General features: G+C 46.4%; 1 protein-coding gene across 1 annotated transcript in view; it reads right to left on the minus strand.

Moving 5' to 3' along the window:
• Positions 1–26834, minus strand: part of DNAJC3 (DnaJ heat shock protein family (Hsp40) member C3) — a 251087-nt gene that overhangs the window by 195196 nt on the left and 29057 nt on the right. The window contains exons 3-4 of the mRNA XM_086934645.1: positions 9725–9849; positions 2283–2357 (exon numbers count right to left, since the gene is read on the minus strand). Of these exons, the coding sequence (XP_086790771.1) occupies positions 2283–2357; positions 9725–9849 (200 nt within the window). The remainder of the gene's footprint in view (positions 1–2282; positions 2358–9724; positions 9850–26834) is intronic.

The raw sequence follows: 26834 nt of genomic DNA on the forward strand, positions 1-26834 counted from the left end.
TTGGTGACTTGGCTAGAGTCAAATGCTGCTGAATTGGTAAAAAGCCTGTCGCAGTGGTCTAATCTGATATGTGTTGCTCTGGATTTTAGAAATTCTGTAAGAGTGGAAGGATGGAAGGTGTGGAACTTATCTAGAGTGTCAGTTTTCAAAGGTGTGGTTGATTCACATATCGGGCGCAGCAATTCAAAGGTGGCTTGGACCAATGTTTCCTACATATAGCATTGAGGCAAATGCTGTTCCTGGTCTGATCCCTCCTCATTTTGAGGGACCAAAGAAGTCTGGCTCGGATGTGCAAGAAGTTGGTGGTGAGGAATGTTGAAGGTGTTCTAGAAGTGGATAGTGGTGAATCGCTGTTGAGCTGTGTGAAAAGCAGCAGGCATTTGCCTAACAAACTGCAAGATTTTGCTTTGGAGTAAACTTTGGTATTCTGGTGCTTTGAGTTTCATTTGTACTTTTATCATGTGGGGGAAGGGGAAGTGTGTAGTTGTGTGGTCAGTGGAATGTATGTATGAAGAATGTCTGCGTTCCATTCTTGTGTGGGGAAATGGAATATGTAGGTTTTAGTGGTGGTATATTCAAGTTCAATCAGCGCTGGCTCATATCATGGGTGCTCCCTACTGCACATCTATCTTTGGGAATAAATTGCCCTGAAGTTATCTCATGGAGCACAGACTCTTCTTTAGCCACTTTTACAAGGACTAGCAAGTTTATAGTGAAAAAGCCTGACAAATTTGTGCATGGATAGGTGAGAGGTTGAATGTGATAATGAGCAGACAGTTTGAAGAATGAGTCAGAGAATGCATGAATACATTAATGAACTAATGGTTGAATAAGCACAGATATATTTATGAATATACAAGGTAGTGAATGGATTAATGTTTGAATGAATCCAAACAGGTTGTGTTAACCTTGGAAGGTAGTGGCTTTCCACTGTCAGAAGTGAGTGTTATAAAAGCCAAGAAAAACCAATAGTAGCCAGTGCAAGTACAAGATTAGGGCTGCGTATAGTTGTGCCAAGAATTCCCAAAACACAAATGCCAACATTATGCCAATGTAAGCATTACAACAAAGGTGGCCACCACTGTCACAAATTACCATTTCTCTCCATTACGCAGGTTCATTATCCTTCACTGTACATTTGATTTGTCCCATTGCTTAGTTATCATTAGTGAACTTTTCAATAATCGTTAGGTCCTGGCCAGGATTGTGTAATCATTCTTTAATCTTGTTCAGATTTCCACTCATATATCCGAGTATCCAGCAAAATGTGTACCATTACTTGGAAGAGTTGGCTATGGATGCAGTGTAACAGATTATTATTTTACCAAAGATGCAGCTAAAGTATCATATATTCACTGTAATCTACAGTAGATTCAGCCTCCTACTAAGCTTGGGTGAAATCTAAATTACACTGGGGTATTTTAGGCAATTTCAGGAATGTTGTGGTGATGCACAATTCCAAAAGCAATGCTATTACGCCCCACTGTGAAATTATGCGCCATTTGCGGCTAAAGTTTACTGCCAGCATCTGTTGCTTGCGCCACTTGTGTTTTTTGCGCTTCTCTTACAGCAAAATGCATCCCCACAAACAATTCATATGAAGACGCATTTTGCGCTACAATATAGCACTAACTTACAGATTTGCACTTTGTTAAATTACACGAAAGCTAATTACGTGAATTTCGTTCACCCTCCCAAAGTCCAACAGCTCAGGCACTAAATTGTTGTGGTTGATCTTGTACAGATACCTATAAATCCTTTCTTAGTGACTAGTGCCTGCCTAGCACTGACATGAAGCAGAGGTTAAGACGCTGTCTTTTTACTTTCTGCTAACGCAGCAGTGTTGGCATTTCACCAGTCATTGTTATCAATTCAATGCAAATCTTTTTTTGGATATAGATGTATCCATAAAAGCACACATCGTATAATAATACATGGGGTGTATCACAATCCATTAACATAAACACAATAAAGCAAAATCATACAAAACAGTCAATTTAGCATAAAAATATTTACAGACGAGACCCCATAAATCATTTCTAGTATTGGAAGCCAATTAGCACTAAGTAAAAACAGATTCCATTAAATTCATATTAAGCATAAGCACAACATATACCAAATGATTCAATAAAAACAAACAAACCATGTTATAAAAACCTAACAAAGAAAAATGCAAAAACAGTGCCAAAACATTCCACCTACAAATCCTAGATGTTTTTTTATGTATAAAAATGCAAGTAGTTTTCTCTCCTGTCCCATTGTACATCGTCCTCTTCACTTACCACTTTCTTGAAGTCGTCTTCAGCTTCGTCTAGTTTCCCCTGTTTTAGGAATAAATGTCCGCGCTGTAATCTAGCCTGCAAAGACATTGCAAACAGAACGATGAGTTGAGGGTGAGGACGTTTTGCATCAACACTGACGAAGGACTAATTGCAGCATGACAGGTTTGTCAACACAAGAGAAATCAACAAGTGATCTGTAAATCAACACCACCTGTTTGCGATTTTTGGGATTGGGGAAAATTGCAATTTCAGTTGAGGATAACATCACAGCAGCGTCGCTGAGAAGATCAGAGGCCATGAAAGGAAGACAAATTGTGTACATTTCTGTTGGTTTTAGAGACAATTCAAGAACGAAGAACACTGCGGTGCTGTAAAATGGGCATCCTGGTAACGTACGGCCATTCTGGCTTGGTGTTATGTACCTATGCACAGCCATTTAGGCTGGCTTAAATCTTCCTAAATGCCATTAATAAAATAAAATGACTATACTTGGCGATTCATGTACACTCTTTCCCATCCTCACCGTTAAAAGTTTTCAGCAATTTTACCACTTGACAGAAACACATGTACATTGGTCTAATAGAAAATACTTCTGTATTTAAAGAATCGGTCTTCATATATTCATATATTGAATTCCCACCTGCTGAAAATCAATTCCACGATACAATGTAACAAGCACTGGCAAAGCCAACAGTTCTCACGTACACAAGAGCTATTGGCATCATCAAGGTCTTTTAGCCATGTTGTGCAGCATGGCTGAAAGTTAGGAGGGGGGTGGGGCGCTATGAAGTGGCCAGCGCTGGATGCGTCATGTTGGGGGACGGGGGGGGGGGCCAGCAACGCAGGAGTGTGCAAGAGAACTGGGGCAAGAAATATCAAGGGATGGGACAGGAGGGACTGGCCAAGCAACACAGCAGGAAGTTGGTGGGAGGAACAGGGCAAGTAGAAGCACGGCGAGCAACAACGACGGGACAAGCGACAAGCAACAACGAAGAAGGGGAATGGGACAAGCAACAACGTAGGAGGGTGCAGGGGGACGGAGCAGGCAGCAACGTGCGAGGAGGGTGTGAGGTACAGGGCAAGCAACATCAACGGAGCAAGTAACCATTTGGGAGGGGTGATAGGGACAGGGCAAGCAAAAGGAAAGCAATAACACGGGAGGGGCAAACAAGCAACAACATGGAAGGGGGACAGAAAAGATGAGGCAAGCAATAATGAGGAGGCAAGCAGCAACATGGAAGGGGAGAGGTGCAAGCAACAAAACGGGAGTTGGCAATTAACAACGTGGCTTGCGATTGGTGGTGAGAAATAGCCTGCAAAACACATGCACTCTTTTGGAATGCTGCGACTAAAAGTAAACAGAAGCTCCGAAAGCGCCAGCAGGGGAAAGGCACTGGGCAAGGATCAGTACTTCAGCCATGCTCTAGAGGATCGACAAACATAGGGAGAAAGTGAAGCCGGTGTGGGCTGACCAAAGAGAAGCAAGGAAACTAATGTGACGATGAAGCCAACGAATGGTGAGCAATGGGCGGGCTCTAAGCCTCCTGTAAGTTAACAAAATGTCTTGCAAGTGACTCAGCATGCAAGCAACATGGCTGCCTAGACACATTCTTGGACAGCTTCCAACAAGGGAAATAAAATCCTGCTACATACCGTGCTAAGCTATGGGATCCGGAATTGGGATGTGCAGGGTATCGTAAACATATGGGATCCGTTTGGTCCCCTGACAGCTTGATGAAAGCATCAACGGGACCCAGTCACCTGAATGCTGGTTTGAGGCATGCAGAGCCCCGAGCACTGGGTGGCCTGAGCTGTGAAATACGGACGGTGGAGGTCCAGCCTCTGTTCTTGGCCCCGTTCTTGTGCTGCAGCGGAGGGATGCAATGGGGGCTGTGGCGGCCTCCGGTGTTGGAATATACTGCCTGGCGGCGCTGTTCCCTGGAGGTGATGGAGTGCTGAGCGGGCAGCCAAGGTCTAGGTAACATGGCAGCACCAGGTTGCTGGATCCTGTGGGTGGCGCCATGCAGGTGAAGCTTGAAGCCCGGGCCCCACGGGGGACTGAACGGAGGGTACTCCCTCTCCCCCCCTTCTGAAAGATCTCCCTCTCCCCCCTTCTGAAAGATCCTGACGGGAGAGGGATCAGCCGACCTGCCTCTACTGCGTGTGCAAGCCCTGTGGCTGAAGTCAAGAGCGGGATGGAAGTGAGCTTCAGCGCTGCTGGAATGTGGCCTGATGTCCTGGGTAAGGGTGCTACCGCTTGCACTTTCTCTGCCCCTTGGATCCAACAGAGGTGCTCAGCGGCTGAACGTATTGACACTACAGTGCATCTGAGGTACAGGCGGGCTAAGAGCTCAAATGAGGCTGTATTGTCGAAGACCTTATTCTTCACTGTCTGGGGTCCCAGGTGAAAATAGCTCCTCTGGACTGACACAGAAGTGTGTGTGGGCCCTATGGGCTAAGACTAGAGTGGGACAAATGTGTGTTTTGGCACTTTTAGACAGTGACCAGGTTTTCAGTGTCTGGGGATCCCAAGTGCGCCACCTCACCCCCTGGATCAGCGTCTGGGCGATAGCTGCCAGCTGCAAGGGAGTGAGCAGGTGTTTATCGGTCTTGGCAGGCCACTGAGGGGGACAAATTGACATTGTCCCCCTGATCTAGGAACCTGACCCCGGTGGATCCTGTTGGACTGGCTCTTTACCTGGTGTTCGGTCCTCTGCTGCTCCGCTCTGTTTTTTTAGGGCAGGTGCCTGGCTTTGGGCACTGAAGTGGTGATCTTGATTGCTGTATCCCACACAACTTACTTGGGGGAACTGGCTGCCCTATGCAGAAGCGCCGGGGGGGGGGGGGGGGGGGGAGGGGGGTCTCGTTGCCCACCTGGCCCCTGGTGGAGGTGCCACCCTGATTTGGGCACACAATAGCGCGTGATAAAAACTTGAAGGGGTTTCAGGTCGATACAATAGCGCAATATGCTCGATCACCAGGTGTGAGATCTGGGGGCGTAGGGGGATCTCGAGGTCCGGACCCCAGAACAAAAAAAACTTCTAATATCCATGCGGCCATTCGAGACCTAAGGGTGGCGCTTGAGTCCAAGATGGACTCTGTGGCCTTGGTCACAAATCATTCCCACCTGGACTTTCACAAAGTGGCGGACAGCGACACGGTTAATAAGGGTGAGGTCACCACGCTGTGGCAGCAGGTTGACAAGTTCGAGACAACGTAGGAGGGGCTAAAAAGTTTTGTGATGTTCATGGAGGAGCATCTGGAAGATGTTAAGGGCGCTCGAGGTGCAACTATCTGCGTATTCCCAGATTCCCTAAGTGTGAGCAGGGCCCAATAGCAGATCCATTCTTGGAGAGATGGATAGCTACTGACCTTGAGCCCGAGGGACTCTCAAACTTTTTCTCCACTGAACGAGTGCATCAGGCCATGGCACCTGTCCCTAGTCCTGGCACACCTCTGCAGGTGCTTATTACACGGTTTCTGGATTACAGGGACAGAAACTCTATACTTCGACATGACCGGGTAAATGGCCATCCAAATCGTTCCAGATTACACAAGGAAGGTGAAAGTCCTCTGTAAATCCTTCCTGACCATCAAGAGACAGGTCCGGGTTCAAAATAAGAAATACAGTCTGCTCTGCCCTGTGAAGTTCCGGATGCAGCAAAAGAACAAGGTATATTTCTACAAGTCCCCACAACAGGCTGCGGATTGGCTGCAATTCATGGGAATAGGTGCAGAGTAGTGGCTAACTGAATGGAGAAAGCACAGGCTCCTGCTGATTATCCAAAATCCATGGATCCTACAAGACGTGACCATATCCTCATATGCCCAAACTGAACTCTGCGCACGGACTCTAAGCCCTTGGTCACACAGAACTCCTTCACGCCACTATGTTTGGTGCACGAAACTCAGAGTGATGTGGCTAGCTCTGGTTGAGTGCTGGGCGGATGCCTGTTGGGACACTGTTTATCCATATGTTTCGGATGATGCTGTGGTCTCCGATGACCGAAGGATTCTTGAGTGCTTTACAATCTCCTATATACATGGATGGGGTTCACCAGTCGTTGATACTTTGCCTATGATTACTGCTGAGCTGTTTTTCTCTCTTTTTCCGGTCTTCTTCTTTTGGGTCCTTGGGTTGACTAGTGGTACACAGCCTTCCCCTAGGCGGAGGGAGTCTAGGGCTGGGCCTGTGTGGATGGCTGAGCTTCATGTGGGCTCGTGATCAGCGCTAGTTTGGGCTCCCTGGACAGAAGCTACACTACAAGTGGCTGCAACCTTTTTGTGTTGACGGGATAGGGAGGGCGCTTGGGGTGGGGAACTGCTCCTTTTAGTCCATTGATTGTTGGTGGGGTGTTCCTTGGCCACTGCCTTAGCGTGGGAGTTGGGGAGGGAGGAGGAGGAGTTACTATATTGCTGTTTATTGCAATTTTGCTATGGTTTGGGTTAGACTGTGCGGGGTCTTCCACATATTGCAGCATTGGTCAGTCTGCTCCTCGTCCATGCCCATATACAGGAGTGCTAGCCTCTTCTTAAAATCTCTATATTGTTAGTGGTGCTATGTATAAAATATTGTCTTGGAATGTGCGTGGGCTGAATAGTCCTCGAAAGAGGAATAGAGTGCAAGCTTATCACCACAGGTATACAGTGGCCTTCTTGCAGATAACGCACCTACAGGGAGATAGTGTTAAAAGTCTGCAGAGGCGATGGAGGGACCAGGTCTATGTCACAACTTATTCTGGGTATGCTAGGGGGGCCCTAATATAGGTGGCTCATGGGGTGCCCTTAAAGCAGGCCTGAGTGTTCCTAGATGGTGAAGACCGGTAGGTCATAATACAGGGTTCCTTGGATGTGCATGATCTCCGTCTCGTCAAAATGTATACTCCAAATTTAGATGATGGGGACGTTCATGGCAGGGTGGTTGCAAAAACCTAAGCCTTTGTGCTGTCTGAAGTAATTTTTGCAAGTGATTTTAACTGTGTCATTGATGGTCTACTGGACAGTGCCCCTTCGTGCTCCGACACTAAATCCCACATGACCTCTGCCCTTCACCCAGTCTCTGCATAGTTTGTCCTTGATTGACTGGTGCCGAAGCCAAACCCTGCTTGCTGAGTACTCCCTGGAGAGGCATCGTTTCCGAGTTCCCTAAGGCTACTCAAAGCCAAGTCCCTCACAGATCAGGCATTTATGGGCACGTTAGAGGAGACTCTTACCCAATATTTTGATCATAATTGGAATAGCGTACAGCAGTAGGGCTGTGGAGTGGGATGCTCTAAAAGTAGTGGTGCGCAGCAAATGCATGGCCACCGTCGGACACTCGAGGGGGCCACAACGAGTCAGGTAACTGTGTTTGAATCACTTCAGAAAGCGATATTGGATTCTCTGAAGTTTATGGGTTACTGAGCTGAACAATGGAGGGTCTGCAACTAGTGGGATCAGTTATAAGAGCAGGTGCGAAATGTAGGGCAACATTGATGGTATACGGAAGGGGATAAGGCGGGGAGCTGTTGACGCACCGGATTAGATCCAAGGCACCCTATGCTGGTGATCAAGGATCAGGGAGGTCGAATAGTGCATACCCGGATGGCTATAAATTCAGTGTTTGCGTCACAATTGAGATTGGTATATATGGAGCCTCCAGGGAACACTGCAGATAGGGCGTTAACTGTTTATCTCTCTAAACTGCCTCTGCAGCACCTTTCTCTTGACGATTGTGAAAAACTGGATGCACCAGTAACGAAGAAGGAACTATTAGCAGCGGTTAGGGAACCTAAGTTGGCCAAGTTACCAGGAGCTGATGGACTCTCTGCAAAGTTTTACAAACAATTTCTTGACCGTCTGCTTGATAAGCGGCTAGCTGTGTATACGAAGGACTTGGGTAAATGTATCCTTCCAGATTATATGCAGCAAGTCCTGATTGAAATGCTACCGAAACCGCTGAAGATGGCTTCCTACAAACCACTCTGTTAAATGTGGACCAAAATATCCTTAGTCATCTGCTCGCTGCTTCCACACCAGATTCATGAGGATCAGTCAGGTTTTATCCCACAGTGGAAAATGCTCTGGAACTTGCGCTGGCTGTCTCATGCACTTCATACTCTGGAGCTGGGAGTAGACTCTCGTGCATTAATGTTTCTAGATACTGAACAGGCTTTCGACTCAGTGAGGTGGGGCTATGCCAAGAAGGTACTGGAGGAAATGGGACTGGGTAGCACTTACATTCAGTGGGTCCGATTATTGTATTGCTCCCCTGTAGCCAGAGTTAGTATGGTCCAGTGTCTCAGAGATCATAAAACTACAAAGGGGTACTCGTCAGGGGTGTCCACTGTCGCTTACATTTTGACATCACAGTGGAGCTTTTGGCCTGCAAACTCCGGCAAGCACTGCACTAATGGGGTATACAGCCTGGACCCATGGAGCATAGAGTGTCCCTCTAAGCAGACAACGCCATGATATACTTGAAGCATCCAGTTTACTCATGCATGGTGTACTTTTAGCACTTTCAGGCTAATAATCAATGTGCTCTAGGGCGAGAGAGACTCTGATTTCAATTTATGAGTTTATTGAATATAGGCATGTATGGAGCCGCTATGTTGGGAGGCTCCACTAATGAGGTGGTTGCTAAAGACACCAAAGGTATTTTAAGTTCAGAAAAATTTTATTGAAAGAATATGACATAAGCTTACAAAGTAAGACAAAGAAAATAACAAGCAAAAGTATACAAGTCCAGTTACACCAAAGGTATTTTAATCATTAGATGAATGGCCCTTTGGTATCTGCAGCCAGCACCGCAAGTTACTGAAGTCAGCGCACTGTATGGAAAGGAGCACCTGGTAGCAGCAACATGGGGAAAGGCACAGCAGGGAAAACGAGAGGGGCCAAGACTGTGCTGAAAATGTCAAGCCAAATAATTAACAAGTATGGGCTTACTCGTGTTTTGGCTTTGCCAATGGTTGTTTAGTTAACAAGCGAACACAAAATGCAAGCAGTAAAATATCGCGTGCTTACGTGGTTAGGGCAAAGGGGGCCTCATTATGCACTGGGGAGTAAAGGGGCTTGGGAAGTGGGGTAAAGAGACATGAAGGGTGAGTAGAGGCAGGCAGCCCAGTTAAGAGGCCATCACAGCTCACAGGGGCTACGTAGAGCCCCACCTAACCTTCCACGAAGTGCCATGGCTTGAAGCACATTCCACACAGGCAACGAAAACTTAAATAATGCCAAAAGCCCACTCTTCTGTGCTGGTAACGTGAAATCACTGACACAGGTACCGCTGTCTGGAGAAGAAACCTAAAATATCAGGTGATTCGAAGAGCAGCTTCCATGGCAGAAGACAAGCAGTGAACACTTAAGAACACAAGCCTCCGACTGTAAATTGTATTTATATAGCGCTTACTGCCCCTGGCGAGGCGTTGAATCACACGGTTTGCTCATGTGCCGCTTACCGCTGTAAAATCCGGCTTCAATTCAATCACTCGACTTAAATCCGGAATTGCAGCTTTCGATTTGCCCATGGCCAAATACGCGGTTGCCCGCCTATAATATGACATGTAGTTATCAGGGTCTCCATCTAGAAGAAAAGAAATAAACATTCTTTAATGCACGTGCTACTGACGCTATGAGTAAACTTGAAAGACTCACAAGAGAAAGCTGATTGGGAACAGAAGTGAAGAAACCAACCTTTAATATTCAATGTTTTGTAACTGCAAGGCAGGAACTAATGTCCAACACTCTTCAATCGCCCCACGCAATTAACTCAGAAAAGCACTTAATCATGAGCTCAGTGTTAGTGCCGCACAAGGGCGCAGCAATAAGAGGTGCAGTCGCACCAGGGATAAGGACTAGGAGTGGCTCTCTGCACTTCAATTACTGAGGTATTTCCTACCTAATAGTTCATTTTCCATAAGTGCTTTACGGCCCAGGGCACCCGTACTGTGCCACTGTTGACACATGCTAACTTTAAAAAAAAAAAACATAACAACATGTTAGAGATTGGGTTGTTGGTTGACTGGAGTTTGAGCTCTAGTCAAGCAGCAATCACAATTCTAGTCAGGGTAAGAAGCAAGCAAACCCGAAATCAACCTGTGCTTGCCCTCTAGTGGCATTGCACATAGCAGTCATGCTAAACTTAGAGGCAAGTGTAAAAAATGTGTGTAACACTTCAAACAGCAAAACAATGCAAACACCACATAAAGAGATCCCACACCAGGTTTGGAACAATGGAGTAGATTTTAATAAATAAAACAAGACCAAACTGACAAAAATCCAACGAGCAGACCTGGTGATGTTGATTTTAAAAAATGATGCGAAGGCAGGTGTCGAGGATGTGAGGCACAACTGCAGTGATGCGTTGGTTCCGATGAGAGGTGAAGTTACAATGCGTAGTTTCATTTTTTAGGCTGCCGTTGAGGAGGGATGCGAGGTCCTTGCGCCTGGAAAAGCGTTGCACAGTGGTGGGTCCAATCCATGCAACAGTGGAGATGCATCAGTGCTGCTTGGGGATGCGCTACTCAGCCAAGGAGATGCATAGATTCTGCTTGGGGACGCGTCGCTCAGTAGAGAAAATGCGTTGGTTCTGCTGGCAAGCACCAGCCAACTAGCCCTTTGAGTTAGTCTTTTCCCACCCAGGCAGGAGGGCAGCAAGCCAGCAGGTCAACACAGCAAAGCAAAGTGCAAGTCCTTCAGCAGCACAGCAGTCCTTCCTGGCAGAGTCTCCACAGGTTCAGAAGTGTACTGTCTTGGTGGTGTCTGAGGCCCAGTGCTTATACTCAGTGGTACCTTTGAAGTGGGGGAGACTTCAACAACATGTCTTTGACGTGCACAGAGGTCCTTCTTTCCTACCCTGGCATCAGACTCACTACAGGGGAGTATGCACCCTTAGTGTGTGGACAGGTCACAGTCTATTCACATGCAAGTCTGTGCCCAGCTCCTTCTTCCCATCCTGCCTGAGATGGCCCATTGAGACACACCTAAGCTTTCATTGTGTGTGGCTGTGTAGGTGAAAATGCCAACTTTCTAAAAGTGGCATTTTCAGAATTGAAATTTCAAATATGACTTTACGATAAGTTTGAACTCTGAATTGTGATTCCAGAGATACCAGATTTAAAGGATTCATCTCTTCCTAATTGGAAATTACTCTTATAAAATGTAATACGGTAATCCCAATGTTATCCTATGGGAGTGATGGGCCTTACAGTAGTGAAAAAGCGAAATTGTGAGTTTTCACTACCAGGACATGTAAAGCACATTCCCTATCTTTTAAATACATTGCACAGTGTCTTCTGGGTTGTCCATGGCCTACCTTGGGGTGACATATGTATAAGAAAGGAAGGTTTGGGCATTCAGGTCGACATGGCAGTGTAAACTGCACACACAGGCTGGGCAATTGCAGGCCAGAGACCTCGTTAAAAGACTACTTGATTAGGTGGCACAATGAGTGCTGCAGGTCCACTATAGCATTTAATTTACAGGCCCTTGGTATAGGGAGTACCACATTACTAGTAATTAAAGTAAATTAAATATGCCAATTAGGGGTGAATCAATATTACGATGTTTATGGGACGGAGAGCAGAAGAACTTTGGCACAGGTTAGCAGTGTTAAAGTAAGGAGTCCTAATACCATTAAAAGTGAAGGCAGAAAAACATATTAAGGCTGTCAGGTCTAACAACAAACATAAGGGTGGATTTACAAACAGTGGGACAAATGTAAATGGAATGATTTACATTTATTCCCAAATCCCACTTTTTTGTATTCCTGAACTTTATTTTCGGTAGCCATAGGCCCTGGAATTCAACAAAAAGTGAAAATATCCTGGAGTACGCCACGAAACACGGTCCCAGTTCCGGTGTCGGACTAGTCTATAGGGCAATCCATTACTGCCCGAAGGGCTGGTCTGACTGGTCAGTGTGGTGGTCATTTTTTAGGTCGAGGACAGTCTCACTGCGTAGCAGTGGGCGGAGCCCGAGATTTAATGTTTCTTAGAGGGGGCTTGGAACCCGCCCCTCTTCTCCATTGGTTGGCCTAGTAAATGCTGGCCAGCCATTGGAGGAGAGGGGCGTCACTCCCTTTAAGCCCTGTCTTTTTCGGATTCGGGGGGCGTGTTTTTTGCGTTCTTTCTATCTGTGACGTCATCAGTCACAGCAAAAAACACGCCCCCGATTGCGAAAATTTCGGATCTTTGCGGCAGCCATTTTTTTTGTGGTTGTTGTCAGGAACAGCCCCGCTGCCATTCCAGGTAAGTTTTTATTTTTTTCTTGTTTTCCGTAGCTAGCAGGACGCCGCGCGCTCTGCAAAGCAGAGAGGCCCCTGGAGTTTGCATTTCCACTCTTAAATTCGCAAAAGAAATAGGTCCTGGCCGTTAAGACCACTGCTGGTAATGGACGAGCAAACGCTGCCCGGAACCGTCGCCTCTTTCCCTCCACGGTCTCCCTTCACGGAAGCGGCGATGCTGACTGCAGCGTACAGCCGGGTACACGCAGTCACGGTTACCTGTGGTAGCTCTTTGTGTCAGCAGCAGCGCAGCGCTACATATTTTCTCCTCTCGTGTCGGTGAAAGCTGTCCTGTGTATGTTGTGTCTCTCCAGTGTTATTTGCATCCCTGCTCTGCGGATATGTCTCCTGTGGTTCGTGGTCCCACTCCGTAGGACACTGCATTTGGCATCCACTGGTTTTGGTTGAATAAACTATTTCTTTATAGGGCCTAGAGCTGTTGGTGGGAGCCCTGAAGATGACTCCTCCTGGATTTGTTGGAGGCCCTGCTTGAGTGGTTGTCTCCGCTAAGGTTTGGGCGCACGCTCCACCCGTGATCTGCTCTGTATCAGCCCGAGCTTTTCTCACATTCCTACAAGCTCTTCACGACGATCGCCCGTCGCTCAGCGCCTCATCGCTCTCACGCTAGGTTCGCGCATACAAGTACAGCACAGCCATTACTTCCATAAGGTGCCCGCTGACGTCATATTATTAGAGTCCCTGCCGGTATGTAGTGACCAAGGGGATGGATGGAACGACCGGGCGCACGCTGCCGTAAACCTGCGCCTTCCTTACCAAACCATTGTAATCTGGTATTTTAGTCAAATGGAAGAAAACCAAGACCACAACTCCCAGAAGGAGGGTTAAGATTCTAGGGAGCTGTGCTGATAGTCGCAGGTGGGGGGCTGCCGTTCTTCTATTTTTGGGATATAATCATGGGCTTATGTTTTCGTCATCAGCCTTTAACCCATAGCAAGAACAACAAAAGCATAATAGGTGACAAGCCAAGAGAATAATAAAGATCAGAAAACAGTGACAAAAAGGTAGACAGCAGGGAGACAGCAGGATGAAAACGAACCTGCAACGGTGCAGGAAATAGGCATGAAGTAAATCAATCCGAGGCACCAGCTCTGCCATGTTTACAAGGTTGGTCCAGGCCAGGTTATTGTTTTAACGCCGAGACTTATAATTGTGGCATTCACGTACAAAAGCAGGAACACAAGTCACGACATTCTAAGAAAAAAACAACCTGGATTGACTTGCTCATCACCCATGGACTTCAAACTCCATGTGTCCTGAGTCGAGGTTGGTGCTGTTTTAATGACCACCTATGCAGACACCACCTTCATGCGGGTCAACATGCTCCTGGCTATGCTTTTAATTTACCAAAGCACTGCAGTCCTGCTCCACTTCATTTTATTTACTTAAACTATCACTTCTTAATAAATTCATTTGTCAAAGAAAAGGCCTGAATTGGAGTATTGAATCTTTGCTGATATGCAACCCATCTATTCCAGTAAAGTGTGCAGGAGAGAGAGTCCTTTCACGCCGCACCCCAAACTGTATGCCAGTGCACCTCAGAACAAAGTGAGGCTCCTGGCCTCTGGCATCCTTCGCGCTTGGGGGCGTCCATTCAGAAGTTGGAAATCGGTGTTGCACCCAGATGCAAGATGCTGTATACACTATAGTGGGGGAAGTTCCACCCACTTGCTGCCCATCTTTTTGGCTTTCATCATAAATACTGTTTGTCTTCTTAGTCCCGCCCACTGACGCCTATGTCGTAATTTTAATCCTTCCGAAGCTCTGTGTGGGACTCCGGGTCTGTGTGGGGCTCCGGGTCTGTGTGGGGCTCCGGGTCTGTGTGGGGCTCCGGGTCTGTGTGGGGCTCCGGGTCTGTGTGGGGCTCCGGGTCTGTGTGGGGATCCGGGTCTGTGTGGGGATCCGGGTCTGTGTGGGGCTCCGGGTCTGTGTGGGGCTCCGGGTCTGTGTGGGGACTCCGGGTCTGTGTGGGGACTCCGGGTCTGTGTGGGGACTCCGGGTCTGTGTGGGGCTCCGGGTCTGTGTGGGGCTCCGGGTCTGTGTGGGGCTCCGGGTCTGTGTGGGGCTCCGGGTCTGTGTGGGGCTCCGGGTCTGTGTGGGGCTCCGGGTCTGTGTGGGGCTCCGGGTCTGTGTGGGGCTCCGGGTCTGTGTGGGGCTCCGGGTCTGTGTGGGGCTCCGGGTGTGTGTGTAGGGCTCTGTGTGTGTGTAGGGCTCTGTGTGTGTGGCTCGGTGTGTGTGTTGCTGTGTGTGTGTGTGTGTGTGTGTGTGTGTGTGTGTGTGTGTGTGTGTGTGTGTGTGGCTCTGTGTGTGTGTGGCTCTGCATGTGTGTGTGGCTCTGCATGTGTGTGTGGGTGGCTTTGTATGTGTGTGTGTGGGTGGCTTTGTGTGTGTGTCTCTTTGTGGGTGTAAATGCAATCGTTCATGCATTTGCAAGCGATTAAGCTAGTGGCATTGTAAATGACAATGCCATTTATTTAACGATTAAGCTATTGGCAATGTAAATGACAATGCCATTTATTTAGGATTTTAAAAAAATATATATGTCATGAGAAATGCCAATAGCTCTACCTTTAATAATGCCGAGACCATTGCGTTGTAAATGCTTGTTCCAATAGTTGCTGTACCTGGGCCTGTTTTACTGTCTGCTGGGCTGGGTTTTTAATGTGGATTTCCCCGATCTTAAAGCGAGCATTGTTTGCAGCAAGCACAAATTCATGCAATCTTCCATACCTTGCAAAATACTTCCAAAGAGTTTAATTATTTTTCCTCAGTTACAGATGCTCGCAATAGATCAGTGCTCATATACATCAGACAAAATATGTGTTGGCTACTTAAGAGAATGGCTTCTGTATTGAACTTTTCATTTGATTCATCAGTGCTTAGGATATTTTTGGGGGATATTGTGTGCATACTGCCATTCACTGGCAGACTGACACCTGTGTCTAGATCATGCAAACAGACATGTGTCAACTCTGCAGTCAACTAGAAGATGTCGGCAAACTATCCAAACACCTCTCTACATTCCCTCTGCTACTTAGTCATTAATTCCGGGGCTAACTGAACCCCTTCCACAGAGCCATCTATCACATCACAATGTAGCAAGTCGGGAAGAGGCTCCCTGTCTTCCTCTACTTTCTCTGCAATAGCCACAACATTCACTGGATTATCTTTCAGGGGTAAGGCTTCAGCCTGTTCACATGCAACACCTACTTGGGTTCCCTTGTGGCACCTGTATCCACCAAGTAGTTAACCTCTGATATTTTCTGAACTATCTTGTTTGCCTCGCAGTATTTGTCCTTTAAAGTCCTGAGACAAATAGGCTTTAGCACCAACACATTCTGACCTTCCTGATATCCGCAAGGAAGCAGAGCTGGAGTAGGTCTAAAAGAAACCGCCGCTTTGCGACCAAGACGTGACTAAGCTCTTCACTTTGCTTCATCCTCCAGTGGTCCGTGTTAGCCCTATGAAGGGTTATTTTCAGACCAGGTCAAGGTACAACTGCACTTTGCGACCCGATGTGTGATGGATTATTATATCACTTCTTATTAACTATTGAATCAAGTCACAGAGTAGTGTAGGTTTATGAAATTAGGTCCTGAAGAATTGCCATTTGATCCTTTGTGGGCAGACATACGCAAGAAACATGTGGACCACAACCAATTGACACACCCTGCTCATTAAGACCATTGTATTCCAACTAAGCACCACACTTTTAATGAGGGTAGGGAGCTTTTTTAAATCAAATATTCTGATATTAAGCATCACTTTACCTTTTTAATCCACCTCTAGCCACCATACCACACTACATATACAACACATCCCACACTTCACCATACGGAACTTAAAAGATCTCTGGCAAAGAGCCCCCTAGTAGGTGCCAGTCGGGCATTGCAGCGCTGGCCCAACAGGGTGCATGCCCAAATGATGAAGCATGACACCTCCCGGGGAGTGTGAGGGCATATGCTCCTATTGAGCTTTTTCCTTTAACTACGAACTAGGATAACCATTTTTTCTTCCCTCCTTTCCCCTTGTTCTAGAGGAACTGCACACACTGTTATTGACTAAACTTCCTGATATCCAATAAGCTTAACTTTCTGGTCATACCATTCCTTCATGAGTGCATGGCTGGCCTGATGGTTTTCCTAACTCGCGTATTGTGTGATCAACTGCCTGAGACCAATCACACAGTGCACCACATCCTTCTGTGAAAACTCGAAGGTTCTTTCCCACCCTGATCTGATTAAGAGGAGTGGACCCTGCTCCTGGTGTCCATACTAATGCTCAAAGGGATTGAACCCTTCCCCCTTTCTGTGGAATCACTCAGTAAGCAAATTAAAGACACTGCAGTATAAGTTCCTACTTCCTCCTCAGGTTCTCTGGCAGAGTTCCCATCATGCTCTTGAAGGTCTTGTTAAATAGCTCCACCAAACCATTGGTTTGTGGTTGGTTCATTGTGGAGAAGTGGTATGTCACATCAGCTTGCTCTCACATATTTCTCATGTAAGAGGAGATTAAGTTGGTTCCCCCGGACAGAAATTACTCTCCTTGGAAATATGACCCTAGAAAATATCCCCAGAAGAGCTCTTGCTACCACCAGTGAAGTCATGATTCTTAGAGGTCCAGCTTCTGGGTACCTGGCGGCATGATCCACCACAATCATGATATACTTGTTGCCTGCCTGTATGGGAAGGCAGTCTCATAGACCAATTAGGTCTATCCCCACCCATAAATGGAACACCCACAACTGGTAGAAGCACTAATGGTGCCTCAGTTCTCCCTCCTGTATTACCACTCATCTGGCAAGTAGGACTGGTTTTACAGAAGCTCGGTGTCTATGTGCATCTCTGGCCAGTAGAACAAAGGGTCTAACCTATTCTATGTTTTTCTAATCCCCAAGTGTCTTCTTAAAGGCACTTCATAAGCCAGTGGCAACATGAAAATCCTGTTCACTAATGGAAACCACTTACTTGCCTCTTGATAGTTCCTGTCTCCGGATTTACTGGTTCACTATGGAGTAGACCACCCTCCCAGCCAACAGTGTTTACTGACCATTCCTTTTCTGACTTTTCCAGGGCTTCCTTCTGAAATCCCACACGCATAGTGCAATTCTCCTGAGCCTTGCAGAAATCTTCCCGGGTGGCCCTCCAGCAGATAGCAAACCCTGCAACTCTGGAAGCAACCCCAACTCCAGCAACTGAACAGATTCAGAAGCCTCATCATCCCCTCCCTCTGGAACACAAGTGGACCTCCACGGCCATTGCCTTAATGAGGTCTGCCCTTTCCATCAATCTACTTTTTCCTGGTACCTCTAAATCAGGAATGATCCCAATCCCACTCCGAGATGGGTATGCAGCCTGTGTTCTGATCAACACAGCTGACGTTGTCCATACTATAAAGGCTTCTGACCCTGGCACCAAGCCTGGTGCAATCAAATCATTGTTCAAAAGACATCCAGCATCTTGCTTTTCCCTTATCCCGACAGCAACGTTGGCCACCTTGCCACAGAGCTCAATCTAAACCCTGGTCAGCAGATGTTCCATGCGCGCTCTGCTAGCTACCAAACCTGTATACTTGGCCCCAGGGAGGATCTCCCCCCAAGCTGTAGGTAGCCCTCTTCTGAACTATAGTGCAGAAGGCTCTAGTTTCCCTCAGTCAAGGCACGTTCCTCCCACTGATACTAACTTCTTGCACAAAACCCATTCTGTTAGGACCAATATCCAGCAATTGACTTATTTTGTGCTCCAATATTGCCATCAGAAGTCCCTGGTAGATTCGATCTGCATTATGCCGACCTGACATAATCATTAAAAGGACAGAGCCAATCCTTTGATCAATTTGCTGAGGGTGGAATTAGATTATAGTTCACCTGCTGGGGGCTGATCCACATATAACTCACAAAGTTCAGGCGACATTCACCAAAGATGATTGCCACACAGCCCAAGCGTACCTCCACAATTAAGGAGCTTCTATCAACATGAACGGAGCGGGACACCCCAAATCCACGAAGAAAACAGAAGATGACCAGAGTCCGGTGCCCACACCAATCCCCACGAGATGATGTGAAGCTTACCAAACGTTTTATGCTACAATTCTTCGCGGACCTTAAAAACAAGCATATGCAATGCAATAGGTCTCGCATTTCAGAGAGGTAGAGCTATTGGCATTGCAAAACGACAATATCTTTAATCTATGTGTTTTTGTTAGGAGTGGACAACGTGAGGAGGAAACACAGAGAAGAAGGTTGGCAGCATCGCAAGATGCAGTGGCAGAGGGCAGGGTTAGAGAGAGAAGGAGGGATATGGGAACAGAATAAATTAGTTCTGTGGCCTAGCCCCTTCGAAAGCTTGCTCGAAATGAGATCTTGCTCCACAGCCCTGCATGTCAGCATGATAGTGTTACATAGATTTAATCGTTAAAATTTATAGCAATGTCGCAACAGTTGTAACAGCGTTTCCAGTCACTCAGTTTCATACATCTCTTATCGGTTAAGAAGGCTAAGTGGTGAGTGTCGCAGTAATGCTCACACAGCATTAACCGACTCAGAAACCCCTGCCCCGGTTATGACCATCCTAACCCCAGAGCTACTAGAGATGCAACGCTCAGGCATGGAGCTGCCTGTAGATAAGGGTTGCATGCCCAATAGTTGTCAAGGAGACTAATTAGACAGGAATTTAAAGAAACCAGCTACAGGAACTCCCAAAAACTAGGAAAACAAACCCTTAAAATTAAGTTGAATCCGACGATCCATATTTACGTGTAATCTTGTGGAAAGCACTTAATGTGACTTTCCAACCTAGGTGACAAGCTGGTCCTTTAATTAAATGTTGCGCGCTGCCAAAAAAAAAAAACAAGAAAATGAAATGAAGGCACGCAGCCGCTATAGTTAAAGCTTGCTGCGCTGCCAAAATAAAAAATTACTTGGATGAAAATGTGCAAGATTCAAGGAAAGGAATTGTACGCGTCCGCTATAGTTAAAGGGTGCCACACTGCCAAAAAAAGAAAGGAAGGTGTGCGGCCACTATAGTTAAAGAGTGCAGCGCTGCCAAAATAAAATAAAAATATAAAAGTGGGTGCTGTGCTGAAATCTTAAGTGTGGCGCCCCAAGGCAGAGTGTCAATGAGGAGCAGACAGTCAGCAGAGAGAGGAAAAGCAGGCGCCGTTGCAGGAAAGCAAGTTGTGCCTGCAATAAGAGAAAATGATTTAAGAAAATAGTGCTCACAGACTGTAAATAAAACATACTGAGTAACAACACAAGTAAAAGTGCCAGTCCTCATAGGAGGTTACAAATGTAGAAAAGGCAGAACTAACGAGGGACTACTAAGCCTATTCAAGAACCAAAAACAACCGGACAGTAACAGGAGCCAATTGAAAAGATGGGTGTAAAATGGGCGGAGCTTCATGTCTTGCTGCCTAGGCGAGACCTAAAAATGAGATAGACTTTGTTTAATATCTGTACAAACTGGTCCTATCAGAAATTAAAAGAGATCTGGACGACCTAGGCTTCTGGTGCTAAACCTTTCGACTAATGTGGACCCCACTTGATCATTACTGAAATCCGGTGAACCCCACTGAATCATTTTGAAATTCGGGAAGCCCCATTAGGTCATTACTAGAAGCAGAGGACCTTGGCTTAAGCAAGTTTGATGATTTGAATATCAAAACAATATACACAATGAAATATTTGATTCAATTCACAGACAAATATACAATTTAATTTGAAGGGACTTTTGGGGAATTACTAAATCCAACTTAGGCCACCCTTTCTTTCATACAATATTCTATTTGATGCATTTGCACTTCTCCCACAAATCCATCTGAGGACACCAACTTCATCTTTAGTCACCCACTTTAAATTTCGTCATGTTTACTGAACATTGCAAAGTTTTCAATTTTGATTATTTAGATACACTTATTTAAATAGGCAATTTTATTAAATTTTCTAAGCAATCGCGGACCCCTTGAGTAGGCATTGGACCCCCAAAGGTCAGTGGACCACAGGTAAAGAGCCGCTGATCTAGGCCACGGTGTGGACTCACTCAAAACAAAACAAGATGAGCGATGACTGGATCTAGAGGAATACTGTACTGGTCTGTGTACAATGAACAACCAGTTGATATCGCTCCTAGAAAACAGTGTTGGATGCTACCTGGAAGCAGCAGGGGGGGGCAGGGTGGGGGCGAGGCAGGGGGGAAATCAGGTTAAAAATATAATAATCACTACCCTCCTGGCCAGCGGGCTGGCCAGCCACAGTCACCTCTCTTGCGTCCTCTTACTGGCTTCTTGGGGGAAACATGAAGCTCCCATCAGTCAATCACATCGCTGTAATGCAGCATAGTGATTGGTCGGAGTGTCGTGACACGGAGCTCAGCCAGGGGCTGGAGGGGTGGGCATGTTCTCCACACAGGCTGTAATGCAGCCTGCATGGAGAACATGTTATGCGCACATGTCTGTTTGGCCGGCCCGAGAGGGCTGGCCAATCACTAATGCTCCCATAGGGAGTGCAAACCACTCCTCTCCCTACTCTGAGAGCATCCCCTCCCCACAAAGCTGCCGCAATGGTAAAAAATAACATGATAACAACAGAGTTACTATAATTTTATTTTCCTTTTTTACACTGCATAAAGCAGTGGGGCGACACTCCTCCACCTTAGCAGATGAGCCGCCACTGCCAGAAAAGCAAAAAAACCTAGAGAACCCATCTAGATGATGCAACCCGGTATTTTTATTTAGTTATTTATTTATTTAAAGAGTTTTATATAGCGTTGGCTAGACCCGGAGGTATCAGAGCGCTTTACATGAGAATCAACAATATAACAGAACATCAACAATGTAACAGAAAAAGTTCAACAGTTACACAATGAATCCCCCAAAAATAGGCAATACAATTAGGAGAGGCGAGAAAGGAGAGAGAAAAGTAGTGGAGGGGGCAGGGGAGGTGAGAAAGGAGGATAAGGGAAGAGAGACAGTACGGAAAGATGAAAGAAGTCTTTCTAAAGACCGACTGGGTAGGTGATGACCAAGGAGGGAATCCACGGCCCATCTCCCCTATAGCTAAACCAGGTAGCTCCATCGGGCATCAGACAAAAAAGTTCAGTCTCAATACATTGAGAGAGGGGAGAAGGAGGGACATAAACAGAGGGAGGATGCGCGAGGAGACGATAGGAGGGACAAAAAGAAGTGCAACAATGTGGTTTAACAGTAGAACAGAAAAAGATCAACAATTACACTACATCAAACAATCAGCAATACATTAGGAGAGGAGAGAAAGGAGAGAGAAAAGAAGTGGGGGTTAGGGGAGGTGAGAAAGTGAGGATAAGGGAAAAGACAACCATAGAGACGAGAGGAAGTCTGTCAAAAGACCGACTGGGTAGGTGAAAACCAAGGAGGGAATCCACAGTCCCATCTCCCCTATAGCTAAACCAGGTAGCTCCATCGGGCATCAGACAAAGTAGTTCGGTCTCAAGTGTCGAGGGAAGAGGTTCGCAGAAAAACAGGATGGGAGGGTGATACGGCAGAAAGACGAAGGAAAGTCTGCCCAAAGACCGGCTGGGTAGGTGACGGTCGAGGGGGAAGTCCCAAAACCCATCTCCTCTATAGCGATCAGGTAGCTCCACCGGGCTTCAGCCAAATAGCTAGGTCTCAATGAGATAGATATAAATAACATGGAGGGCAAAATAAATGGAGCGTAGAAGGGAGGGAACAGGGAAGGTGAGAAAGGAAGGATAGGGGAAGAGACAACAAGGAGAGACAAATGAAATCTGTTTAAAGGCCGATTGGGTAGGTTACGACCAGGAGGGAATCCACGGCCCATCTCCCCTAGAGCTAAACCAGGTAGCTCCATCGGGTATCAGACAAAATAGTTAAGTCTCAGTACATTGAGAGAGGAGAGAAGGAGAGTTATAAATATAGGGAGGAAACGGGAAGAGACGACAGGAGAGACAAAAGGAAGTCTGGCTAAAGACCGACTGGGTAGGTGACGTCCAAGGAGGGAATCCCCGACCTGTCTCCCCTATAGCTAAACCAGGTAGCTCCATCGTGCATCAGACAAAATAGCTAGCTCTCAAATGACGCGGGAAATTCACAGGTAAACAGGGTAGGGACTAGGGCAAGGACAGGTGAGGGCAAAAGTTAGTAGCAGGAAAGAGGAGAGGAGTAGAGCGGGCAGGGGTAGGTAGTTCGGTAAAAGTTCCCATGGATCTGCTGCAAGGCATTCAAAAAGCAGGTCCGTTTCTTTACAGATGCCATCTTGAGGTTAAAACGCCTGGTGAGAATTACGCCAGAACTCTTGTGTTGTTATGACCGGTAGGAACGGCGGCTACAGCGTCAGACGCTACCGACCATTCGATGTCCGGGGACAAGAAAAATCCAAATAATGTCAGAGGACAAGTAAAATGTTTGCTTATAGTTCTGATTAGTGCTAATTTAGAGTTGTGGGGAATATGGAGTATTTCTTGTTAACAAGCTTGTTCCCAAAGTTTCCAGGTGCTGTTGCGAGGCACTCCTGTGGTCAGATGAAGTCATGCGCAATCTGTGATTCTAGTTAGCAGATGCAGGAGCCATTCCAAGATGGCCTTTTGATTATGTAGTTATAGTTGAGAGCAGGGTGTGTAGTCCTTTCCATGTATAGAGCCTTTCCAGGAATAGTCCTCTGTCCCTTTCCATGAGGATAATTTTACAATGGCTGGTTCTCTGTTTCGGTTTAGTAAAGTAAGAATTGTGGTCCTCTGTTTGTTTCTGTGAATTACTGCGGAGTAATGATTCCTCTCTCTTTTTAGGTACTTATGTCAGCCATTTCGGAGGGTGGCAATTACTGTACTTTTAAATGTGGACACAAAATGGGGGCTTTGCACTGCCCACTGGGCCCAAATCGGGGTTGCCAGCATGAGCAGTCAATGCAAAAAACATGAAGGGGTGGGGGGGTTACCCCAAACACAATTGGCACAAGAGAAGAAGAAAACTGGGACTGTCTCCCCGGAGTACAGTCCAGCGCTCCAGTGTTCAGCGTCACGCGAACCCCCCACAAAATGTAAACACCAGAAACAATTGCCCCCGCGCTGGCTCAACCATGCTCTGTCCCCAGTGTTCCCCATCATGCCAATGAGGAAACCGGAGGGAACAAAGCCTGAAACTGTTTGCCCCCGACAAAATACATAGAGATCCCGCAGAGATCCTACACACAAGGAACCAAGGAAACTCCCAGCCACTGAAGCATGAAACCACGCACCTCTTTCCAGGGTGCTCGTGATAGGGGAGAAAGGGAGGGTTACCCGTGCCGATAAATTCCCTGCCACATCAATACGCCTCTGGGGATCTGCGATCTGTGATGGGGCAAAAAAACGTTCAGAGGGCGGCTCATCATCGACGTTCCTCTGATTTTCCACACAAACCTCTCCCGGGATTTTTACCTCAGAGCATCGGGTCCTGCGGCAGTGCCAGCGTAGCTGATATAGGCGTGCCATTGAAAAAAAAGAGGCCACCATTAGGTGAGTGAGGTGCCTCCTCCTAATATCATCTATGACCCTGTAGGATAGATATCTAATGTATAGGCACAAATGGTCCCTGGGCCATCACATTTTGTGGTGAGAATTAGATCAACAAATGATACAGGGGGGATGGTTAACTCTTACCATGACCGAAACTACTATCTTCCTTATTCTAAAATCAAGTAAGGAGCCTCATGACTGCAGCTCCTACTGATCAATCTCCCTTCTGAATGTAGCTTGTACACACGGATGATGGGAGAATTGGTACATCCCGATAAGTTAGCCTTCATCTCTGAAGGCCAGATAGGAGGCGACACCGAAAAGGCCTACACCTCATAGATATAAGGTGATACAGAAGCCAAGCAATCCATCATGGTCATCATGGATGCGGATATAGCTTCTGACAGGGTTGATTAGCACTTTTTGTCTGACACGCTGAGAGCCGTGGGACTGGGTGACAACATTCTGAATTGGTTGAAGGCAGGCTATTACAGACCCAGGGCCTGTATTAAGGTCAATGGGCTCTATTCTCAGTGGCTGACCCTATATAAGGCTACAATGCAGGTGCCCTTTGGCGCACTTGTTGTTTGCCCTAACAGAAGAGCCTCTGGCCAGTGCATTCAGGCCAACCAACAAATCAAGGGCATTACATTTGGCAAACAGGACATAAACGTAAATATGTTTTACAGATGAGATCCAGACCCTCTCTGCTAGTTCATTTATTTATTTAGATATTTATATAGTGCTCAATTACCCGGGGGCGTCTAGGCGCTTCTGAAGGAGGTCCACAGAGCACTGCGTGTAAAACCTGTGTGGGCACAGTTCATAGTGTGTAGAGCCAAGTTTTCAATCCCTTCCTAAAGGATAAGAGATCGGTGGAGTTTCTTAAATGAAGAGGTAGTTTGTTCCACCATCTAGAGGTGACATTAAAGAAGCTTTTGACCCCCCCACCACTGGAGGCGGGTGGGATGATACTCTCACAAGCTTTAGGGAGGCCGAGCGGAGTGTGCGGACTGGTGAATACCATTGAAAGTGTTTGATTATATACTTGGGACCTGAGTTCTGTAGGGCCTTAAAAGCAACACTTATAGCTTTGAACCTGATATGCTTCTCGATCCGTAGCCAGTGAAGTGTGTTGAGGGCCTGTTTGGCCGATGCAAATTTGGACAGACCAAAGAGCAGTCTAGTAGTGGAATTCTGGATAAACTGTAATTTTGTTGTTACTGATTTATTTGCTCCAATTAGTATTCCATTACAGTAATCTAGTTTGGACAGCACCAAGGCTGCTACCACTGTTTTCTGCAATCCTGTTGGTATAAAGGGCAGTATCTTTTTCAGGATTTTCAGGATGTAGTAAATGGACGGAGTGAGTTTGTTTACATGGTGTTGAAAGGAAAGGGTGGTGTCTATGAGGACTCCTAGATTTCTTGCTTTACTAACTGGTGCTGGGAGGGTCCTCAGCTCTGCTGGCCACTATTCGGAGGACCAAAAGAAAGTGTTTTTCCCAAAGAGAAGTACCTCGGTTTTGTCAGAGTTTAGCTTAAGGTAGTTCTTGGCCATCCATGAGCTGACATCTCATGCACTCCTTAAAATTCTGAGCTATTTATGGATTGTTACTAGCGATTGATACAATAATGTGGGTGTCATCCGTGTATGACACCAATTCAAACCCATGGGATTTGATCAGACGTGCAAGAGGAGCAACGTACAAGTTGAAAAGGGTGGGGCTCAATGATGAGCCCTGTGGCACCCCACAAGGAAGCTGGAAACATTTGGATTTGTAGCCGCCTAATTCGACAAATTGTTCTCGGTTTAGCAGCAAGGATCTGAGCAGTGCTAACGCTAGGTTTTCTACTTCGACTTCCTGAAGCCGCTGAATCAGAATGCCATGGTCCACCGTAGCAAAGGAGGTCGATAGATAGTTTCCCCATGTCATGGCCAAACAGGAATTTCAGAAGGTACTGAGGGATCAAAATCAATGCCCCAAAGCCAGAGATTCTTAATAGATTGGCCCCCAAACCCATGGTAAAAAAACGACAGCAGTTGATCCCAGGGAGATAAGTGATCACTAATTAGATTACGTAAGCCTCATCCAGGTTAAAACTAAAGAAATCAATCTCCAATTATTGAGAAGAAGGATGAGGGCCAAATTCAAGAGTTGGAAGCACAATACATTATTGCTTTAGTGGCATACAAATGACAGTTCTATCCAGGATCCTTTTTTGTTTTCCAAACACCAAATCTTCATATTCCGAGGCAGTCCATTCAGGATTTACAACCTATTTGCTACTCTGATTTCTTGGAGGGTAAAGAACAGAGGATTGCAAAATGCAATGCTTCCTGCAGCCGCGATACACATGATTGTGAACTTCCAATATTTTTTAATACTATGCCACTGCCCACTTGCGATTTTTGATTCACTGAAAAAGTGCAACAGACAAAGGCTGGTGCATGACTGCCAACCACACAATGGCAGCATGCGCTGCTGTAGGAAACTCTCTTGGTAGACCAAAGCACAACATAGCAATATGTTCTACAAATACCCAATTACGAGGTCCACCCTAGAGGTCAGGGACAGGATAGAAATCGAACAAGGGACAACATCCTTCCCATCATCTTTTACCCCACTATGAGGGAACACAGTCTACTTCCGGAATCAATAGGGCCCCCTACCAAATCTTCTTAGAGGGGATGAAAGAAACTCTGGAATATGTTTAACCACAACCTTTCAACAGCTGAAGGAACACTACATGCTGCAAGCCATGCCTTCCCTGGACCGGAAAC

The sequence above is a fragment of the Lissotriton vulgaris genome, chromosome 8 (genome assembly GCF_964263255.1).
Source record: "Lissotriton vulgaris chromosome 8, aLisVul1.2, whole genome shotgun sequence".
Taxonomy (NCBI): Eukaryota; Metazoa; Chordata; class Amphibia; order Caudata; family Salamandridae; genus Lissotriton; species Lissotriton vulgaris.